Source organism: Lagopus muta, unplaced genomic scaffold (genome assembly GCF_023343835.1).
Source record: "Lagopus muta isolate bLagMut1 unplaced genomic scaffold, bLagMut1 primary scaffold_153, whole genome shotgun sequence".
NCBI lineage: Eukaryota > Metazoa > Chordata > Aves > Galliformes > Phasianidae > Lagopus > Lagopus muta.
In genome coordinates, this window is record NW_026040203.1 from 44,665 (window position 1) to 53,326 (window position 8,662).

The 8,662-nt window shown below is 58.4% G+C and overlaps 1 protein-coding gene across 1 annotated transcript in view; it reads left to right on the forward strand.

Moving 5' to 3' along the window:
* LOC125687692 (salivary glue protein Sgs-3-like) overlaps positions 1-8,341 on the forward strand; it is a gene marked incomplete at both ends in the record, with an annotated part of 38,463 nt that extends 30,122 nt beyond the window's left edge. Inside the window, 2 exons of the mRNA XM_048932939.1 lie at positions 5,121-5,236; positions 8,283-8,341. Of these exons, the coding sequence (XP_048788896.1) occupies positions 5,121-5,236; positions 8,283-8,341 (175 nt within the window). The remainder of the gene's footprint in view (positions 1-5,120; positions 5,237-8,282) is intronic.
* Between the last annotated feature and the right edge of the window lie 321 nt (positions 8,342-8,662).

The following is an 8,662-nucleotide window of genomic DNA, read 5'->3' on the forward strand; positions in this document are numbered from 1 at the left end:
CCAACGTGGGCCTGGCCCCATAGGACCCAGATGTGGGGTTGTAGGGTTTCCCATGTGCACCCAGCCCTATAGGACCCAGATTTGGGGTTATGGGGTCACCAATGTGGGCCTGGACCCATAGGACCCAGATGTGGGGTTATGGGTCACTAAACTGCAACTGGCCCTATAGGACCTATATTTGGGGTTATGGGGTCACCAACGTGCATCCAGCCCTATAGGACCCAGATGTGGGGTTGTAGGGTTTCCCATGTGTGTGTGGCCCTATAGGACCCACATTTGGGATTATGGGGTCACTAAACTGCAACTGGCCCCATAGGACCCAGATGTGGGGTTATGGGGTCACCAACGTGGGCCTGGACCCATAGGACCCAGATGTGGGGTTATGGGGTCACCAATGAGCGCCTGGCCCCATAGGACCCAGATGTGGGGTTGTAGGGTTTCCCATGTGCACCCGGCCCTATAGGACCCGGATGTGGGGTTATGGGGTCACCAATGTGGGCCTGGCCCTATAGGACCCACATTTGGGGTTGTAGGGTCACCAATGTGCAAACTGGCCCTATAGGACCCAGATGTGGGGTTATGGGGTCACCAATGTGCATCCAGCCCTATAGGACCCAGATTTGGGGTTATGGGGTCACCAATGTGCATCCGGCCCCATAGGACCCAGATTTGGGGTTATGGGGTCACCAATGTGGGCCTGGACCCATAGGACCAAGATGTGGGGTTATGGGGTCACCAATGTGGGCCTGGACCCATAGGACCAAGATGTGGGGTTATGGGGTCACCAATGTGGGCCTGGCCCCATAGGACCCAGATGTGGGGTTGTAGGGTTTCCCATGTGCATCCAGCCCTATAGGACCCAGATTTGGGGTTATGGGGTCACCAATGTGCGTCTGGCCCTATAGGACCCAGATGTGGGGTTATGGGGTCACTAAACTGCAACTGGCCCTGTAGGACCCAGATGTGGGGTTATGGGGTCACCAATGTGGGCCTGGCCCCATAGGAACTGTATGTGGGGTTATGGGGTCATCAATGTGCGCCTGGCCCCATAGGACCCAGATGTGGGGTTATGGGGTCACCAATGTGCGTCTGGCCCCATAGGACCCAGATGTGGGGTTATGGGGTCACCAATGAGCGCCTGGCCCCATAGGACCCAGATGTGGGGTTGTAGGGTTTCCCATGTGCATCTGGCCCCATAGGACCCAGATTTGGGGTTATGGGGTCACCAATGTGGGCCTGGACCCATAGGTCCCAAATTTGGGGTTATGGGGTCACTAAACTGCAACTGGCCCCATAGGACCCAGATGTGGGGTTGTAGGGTTTCCCATGTGTGTCTGGCCCCATAGGACCCAGATGTGGGGTTATGGGGTCACCAATGTGCATCCAGCCCTATAGGATCCAGATTTGGGGTTGTAGGGTTTCCCATGTGCGCCTGGCCCTATAGGACCCACATTTGGGGTTATGGGGGTCACCAATGTGGGCCTGGCCCTATAGGACCCAGATTTGGGGTTATGGGGTCACTAAACTGCAACTGGCCCCTATAGAACCCAGATGTGGGGTTGTAGGGTTTCCCATGTGCGTCTGGCCCTATAGGACCCAGATGTGGGGTTATGGGGTCACCAATGTGGGCCTGGCCCTATAGCACTCAGATGTGGGGTTGTAGGGTTTCCCATGTGCACCCGGCCCTATAGGACCCAGATTTGGTGTTATGGGGTCATCAATGTGCGCCTGGCCCCATAGGACCCCAGATTTGGGGTTGTAGGGTTTCCCATGTGCATCTGGCCCTATAGGACCCAGATGTGGGGTTATGGGGCCACCAATGTGCATCCAGCCCCATAGGACCCAGATGTGGGGTTGTAGGGTTTCCCATGTGGGCCTGGCCCCATAGGACCCAGATGTGGGGTTATGGGGTCACCAATGTGGGCCTGGCCCCATAGGACCCAGATGGTCAGGGGGGTTTTTTAGGATCCGGGGCTCTTTTAGGGTCAGGGTCCCTTTTGGGGTCAGGGTCCCTTTTAGGGTCAAGGGCTCATTTAGGGTCAGGGTCGCTTTTGGGGTCCGGGGGGTTTTTTAGGGTCAGGGGGTTTTGGGGGGGGGTCAGGGGCTCTTTTAGGGTCAGGGTCCCTTTTGGGGTCAGGGGCTCTTTGGGGTCAGGGGTTTTTGGGGTCAGGGGTTTTTGGGGGGGTCAGGGTCCCTTTTGGGGTCAGCGGCTCTTTTGGGGTCAGGGTCCTTTTTGGGGTCAGGGTCCCTTTTGGGGTCAGGGCTCTTTTGGTGTCAGGGGCTCTTTTGGGGTCGGGGCTCTTTTGGGGGGTCAGGGGGCTCTTATGGGGCCACGGGGGTCTTCTGGGGTCTGGGGGCTCTTTTGGGGTCAGGAGGGTCTTTTGGGTCAGGGGCTCTTTTGGGGTCTGGGACTCTTTTGGGGTCACGGGGTTTTTTAGGGTCAGGGGGCAATTTTTAGGGACAGGGTCCCTTTTGGGGTCAGGGGCTCTTTTAGGGTCAGGGGGTTTTTGGGGTCAGGGGGGGTTTTGGGGGGGTCAGGGGCTCTTTTGAGATCAGGGGTTTCTTTTGGGGTCTACACTCTTTTGGGGTCTGGGGTCTTTTGGGGTCTGGGGCTCTTTTGGGGTCAGGGGGCTCTTCTGAGGTCAGGGTCCCTTTTGGGGTCAGGGTCTCTTTTAGGGTCAGGGGGTCCCTTTTGGGTTCAGGGGACTCTCTTGGGGTCAGGGGCTCATTTAGTGTCAGGACTCTTTTGGGGTCAAGGGTCCCTTTTGGGGTCAGAGTCCCTTTTGGGGTCAGGGGGGTCTTTTAGGGTCAGGGTCCCTTTTGGGGTCAGGTGGTTTTTTAGGGTCAGGGGGTTTTGGGGGGGGGGTCAGGGGCTCTTTTGGGGTCAGGGGGAGTTTTTTGGGGGAGGTCAGGGGGTTTTTGGGGTCAGAGGGCACTTTTGGGGTCACGGGCTCTTGTAAGGTCAGGGTTTTTTTTTAGGGTCAGGGGCTCTTTTGGGGTCAGGGGGTTTTTGGGGTATGGGGGGTTTTTTGTGGGGGGGGTCAGGGGCTCTTTTAGGGTCAGGGGCTCATTTGGGGTCAAGGGTCCTTTTGGGGTCAGGGGCTCTTTTGGGGTCAGGGGCTCTTTTAGGGTCAGGGGGTTTTGGGGGTCAGGGTTTTTTTTGGGGGGTCAGGGGCTCTTTTGGGGTCAAGGGTCCCTTTTAGGGTCAGGGGCTCATTTAGGGTCAGGGTCTCTTTTGGGGTCAGGGGGGTTTTTTAGGGTCAGGGGGTTTTGGGGGGGGTCAGGGTGTCTTTTGGGGTCAGGGGCTCATTTAGTGTCAGGACTCTTTTGGGGTCAAGGGTCCCCTTTTGGGGTCAGGGGGGGTTTTTGGGTCAGGGTCCCTTTTGGGGGGTCAGGGGCTCTTTACGGTCAGAGGGTCCCTTTTGGGTTCAGGGCTCATTTAGTGTCAGGACTCTTTTGGGGTCAGGGTCCCTTTTGGGGTCAGGGTCCCTTTTAGGGTCAGGGGCTCATTTAGGGTCAGGACTCTTTTGGGGTCAAGGGTCCCTTTTGGGGTCAGGGTCCCTTTTGGGGTCAGGGTCTCTTTTAGGGTCAGGGGGTCCCTTTTGGGTTCAGGGACTCTCTTGGGGTCAGGGTCTCATTTAGTGTCAGGACTCTTTTGGGGTCAGGGTCCCTTTTGGGGTCAGGGGGGTCTTTTAGGGTCAGGGTCCCCTTTTGGGGTCAGGTGGTTTTTTAGGGTCAGGGGGTTTTGGGGGGGGGTCAGGGGCTCTTTTGGGGTCAGGGTCCCTTTTGGGGGTCAGGGGGGTCTTTTAGGGTCAGGGGCTCTTTTAGGGTCAGGGTCCTCTTTTTTGGGGTCAGGGGCTCTTTGGGGTCACGGGGTTTTTTTAGGGTCCAGGGCTCTTTTGGGGTCAGGGGGGGGTTTTGGGGGGGTCAGGGGCTCTTTGGGGGCACGGGGTTTTTTAAGCTCAGGGGCTTTTTTGGGGTCAGGGCTCATTTGGGGTCTGTGGCTCTTTGGGGTCACGGGGTTTTTTAGGGTCCGGGGCTCTTTTGGGGTCAGGGACTCTTTTGGGGTCAGAGTCCCTTTTGGGGTCAGGGGGGGTCTTTTGGGGTCTACACACTTTTGGGGTCAGGGCGCTCTTCTGAGGTCAGGGGTTCTTTTGGGGTCAGAAGGGTCTTTTGGGGTCAGGTGGTTTTTTAGGGTCAGGGGGCATTTTTTAGGGTCAGGGTCCCTTTTGGGGTCAGGGGTTTTTTTTAGGGTCAGGGGGTTTTTTGGGGGGGTCAGGGGCTCTTTTAGGGTCAGGGTCCCTTTTGGGGTCCGGGGCTCTTTTGGGGTCAGGTGGTTTTTTTAGGGTCAGGGGGCATTTTAGGGTCAGGGTCTCTTTTGGGGTCAGGGGGGGTTTTTTAGGGTCTGGGGGTTTTTGGGTTCAGGGGTTCATTTGGGGTCAGGGTCCCTTTTGGGGGTCAGGGGGGTTTTGGGTGGGGGTCCGGGGCTCTTTTGGGGTCAGGGGGGTTTTTTAGGGTCCGGGGCTCTTTTGGGGTCAGGGTCCCTTTTGGGGTCAGGGGGGTTTTATAGGGTCAGGGGGTTTGTTTGGGTTCAGGGGCTCATTTGGGGGTCAGGTCCCTTTTGGGGTCTGTGCTCTTTTAGGATCAGGGGCTCTTTTGGGGGTCAGGGTCCCCTTTTGGGATCAGGGGCTCTTTTGGGGTCAGGGGTCCCCTTTTGGGATCAGGGGCTCTTTTGGGGTCAGGGTCCCTTTTAGGGTCAAGGGCTCATTTAGGGTCAGGGTCCCTTTTAGGGTCAGGGGCTCTTTTGGGGTCAGGGTCCCTTTTGGGGTCTGTGCTCTTTTAGGATCAGGGGCTCTTTTGGGGTCAGGGTCCCCTTTTGGGGTCAGGGGCTCTTTGGGGTCAGGGTTTTTTGGGGGGTCAGGGTCCCTTTTGGGGTCAGGGTCCCTTTTGGGGTCAGGGGGCATTTTTAGGGTCAGGGTCTCCTTTGGGCCCCCTTTTTTGGGGTTTCCTCCCCTTCCTCCCCTTTTTTGGGGTGGGGTCTTTTAGGATTTTATTCTCCTTTGTATTTTTTGGGTCTTTTTTTCCCCATTTTTGCCCTTTTTTCACCCCAAAAACTGAAGAGACGAACGGCTCCGTGATGGTGGAGCTCAGGGTCACCAATCGGGTTTTCGAGGAGGATTTCCTGGACAACTCGTCCACGGCCTACAGAGAATTTGTGCTGGACTTCAGCAAGAGGGTGAGAGCCCAAAAAGGGTGAAGGGGACCCCAAAAGGGGGAGGGGGCATCAAAAATGGGGATGGGGGGCACCAAATATGGGGAGGGGGGGGCACCAAAATGGGGAGGGGACACCAAAAAATGGGGGAGAACCCCCCCAAAATGGGGAAGGGTGCCGTAAAATGGGGAAGTGGACCCCTAAAAAGGGGGGAAGAGACCCCAAAAGGGGAGGGGACCCCAAAAATGGGGAGGGGGGGCACCAAAAATGGGGGAGGGGGGGCACCAAAAATGGGGATGGGGACCCCAAAAGGGGGAGGGGACCCCAAAAATCGGGATGGGGGGCACCAAAAATGGGGGAGGGGGCACCAAAAGGGGGAGGGGGGCACCAAAAATCGGGATGGGGGGCACCAAAAATGGGGATGGGGGACCCTAAAATGGGGAGGGGGGGGGCACCAAAAGGGGGAGGGGACCCCAAAATGGGGGAGGGGACCCCCAAAAATCGGGATGGGGGGCGCCAAAAATGGGAGGGGGATTCCAAAAAAGGGGGGGAAGGGGGGACCCTAAAAATGGGAAGGGGGACCCCAAAAGGGGGAGGGGACCCCAAAAATCGGGATGGGGGGCACCAAAAATGGGGAGGGGGACCCCAAAAAGGGGGGAAATGGGGGTCCCGAAATGGGGGAGGGGGGTGAAGGGGGGATGGGGAACCAAAATTGGGGATGGGGGACCCCAAAAATGGAGGGAAGACCCCAAAATGGGGGAAGGCAGCCTTAAAATGGGGCAGGGGACCCCAAAATGGGGAAGGGGTACCATAAAAGGAAGAAGGGTCGGTGGAGGGGGGGATGTGGGACCCCAAAGTGGGGAGGGGGGACCCCAAAAATGGGGAAGGGTGCCTGAAATGGGGAAGTGGACCCTAAAAAGGGGGGGAAGGGGACCCCAAAAAGGGGGAGGGGACCCCAAAAATCGGGATGGGGGGCACCAAAAATGGGGAGGGGACCCCAAAAAGGGGGGCAATGGGGGTCCGAAATGGGGAGGGGGACCCCGAAAGTGGGGAGGGGGACCCCAAAAATGGGGAAGGATGCCTAAAAATGGGGAAGGGGGATCCCAAAAAGGGGGGAAGGAGACCCCAAAAAGGGGGGAAGGAGACCCCAAAAAGGGGGATGGGGACCCCAAAAATCGGATGGGGGGCACCAAAAATGGGGAGGGGACCCCAAAAATGGGGGGAGGGTGCTTTAAAATGGGGGCAATGGGGGGGTCCCGAAATGGGGAGGGGGTGAAGGGGGGATGGGGAACCAAAAATGGGGATGGGGGACCCCAAAAATTGGGGGAAGACCCCAAAAATGGGGATAGGGGACCCCCAAATATGGGGGGAAGGAGACCCCAAAAAGGGGGAAGGAGACCCCAAAAAGGGGGTGGGGGACCCCAAAAATCGGAATGGGGGACCAAAAATGGGGAGGGGACACCAAAAAATGGGGAGGGGACCCCAAAAGTCGGGGATGGGGACCCCAAAAATCGGGATGGGGGACCCCAAAATGGGGAGGGGACCCCAAAAATGGGGAGGGGGGACCCCAAAAATGGGGAAGGGGGACCCTAAAAGGGGGAGGGGGACCCCAAAAATCAGGATGGGGGACACCAAAAATGGGGGAAGGAGACCCCAAAAAGGGGGGAAGGGGACCCCAAAAATGGGGGAAATGGGGGGTCCCGAAATGGGGAGGGGGTGAAGGGGGGATGGGGACCCCAAAAATGGGATGGGGGACAACAAAAAGGGGGGGAAGACCCCAAAAATGGGGATGGGGGACCCCAAAAAGGGGAGGGGACCCGAAAGTGGGGAGGGGACCCCAAAAATGGGATGGGGGGGCACCAAAAATGGGGAGGGGACCCCAAAAATGGGGATGGGGGACCCCAAAAATGGGGAAGGGGGCCCTAAAAGGAAAGAGGCTGGGTGGAAGGTGGGATGTGGGACCCCAAAATGGGGGGAAGGAGACCCCAAAAATGGGAAGGAGACCCCAAAAAATCGGGATGGGGACCCCCAAAATGGGGAAGGGGGCCCTAAAAGGAAAGAGGCTGGGTGGAGGTGGGATGTGGGACCCCAAAAAGGGGGGAAGGAGACCCCAAAAGGGGGAGGGGACCCCAAAAATCGAGATGGGGGACCCCAAAATGGGGAAGGGTGCCTAAAAATGGGGAAGGGGGATCCCAAAAAGGGGGGAAGAGGACCCCAAAAATGGGGGAGGGGACCCCAAAAATGGGGAGGGGACCCCAAAAATGGGGGGAAGGAGACCAAAAAATTGGAGGGGACCCCCAAAAATCGGGATGGGGGGCACCAAAAATGGGGGAGGGGGACCCAAAAAAGGGGGGAAATGGGGGTCCCAAAATGGGGAGGGGGGTGAAGGGGGATGGGGACCCAAAAATCGGGATGGGGGACCCCAAATATGGGGGAAGGAGACCCCAAAAAGGGGGAGGGGACCCCAAAAATCGGGATGGGGGGGCACCCAAAAATGGGGGAGGGGACCCCAAAAAATGGGGGTAGAGTGCTTTAAAATGGGGGCAATGGGGGTCCCGAAATGGGGAGGGGGTGAAGGGGGGATGTGGACCCAAAAATGGGGATGGGGGACCCCAAAAATGGGGCAGGGGACCCAAAAATGGGGATGGGGGACCCCTAAAAGGAAGAAGGGTCTTTGGAGGGGGGATGTGGGACCCCAAAGTGGGGAGGGGGGACCCCAAAAATGGGGAACGGAGACCCTAAAAGGAAGAGGCTGGGTGGAGGGGGGATGTGGGACCCAAAAATGGGGAGAGGACCCCAAAAATCGGGATGGGGGGACGCCAAAAAAGGGGGGGAAGACCCCAAAAAGGGGGGAAATGGGGGTCCCGAAATGGGGAGGGGGTGAAGGGGGGATGGGGAACCAAAAATCGGGATGGGGGGGGCACCAAAATGGGGAGGGGACCCCCAAAAATCGGGATGGGGGGACCCCAAAAATGGGGAAGGGGATCCCAAAATGGGGATGGGGACCTGAAAAATGGGGAGGGGGTCCCCAAAATGGGGAGGGGGGTCTCCCAAACTGTTTCTCCTGCAGATGGATGAGGTCTATCAGAACATCGAGGGCTACCGCGGCATCCAGGTCCTACAGCTGAGGTAAGGGGGGCTGGGGGGGGGGGGGGTCCCCAAACCTCCCCCCCACCCCCACCCCCACCCCCCCAAAATTGGAGGAGATATTGGGGTCCCCCATCCCAAACCCATTTATGGTCAATAGGGTGAAGGTTTTGGGGTCCCCGCCCCCCCCTTCCCTGCTCCCCCCCCACGTGACCCCTCCCCCTCCTCCCCCTGCTCCCCCCCCTCACGTGACCCCCCCCTCCCCTGCTTCCCCTCCTCACGTGACCACTCCCCCCCCCTCCCACCTTTCCTGCTCCCCCCCTCACGTGACCCCTCCCCCCCTCCCTGCTCCCCCCCTCACGT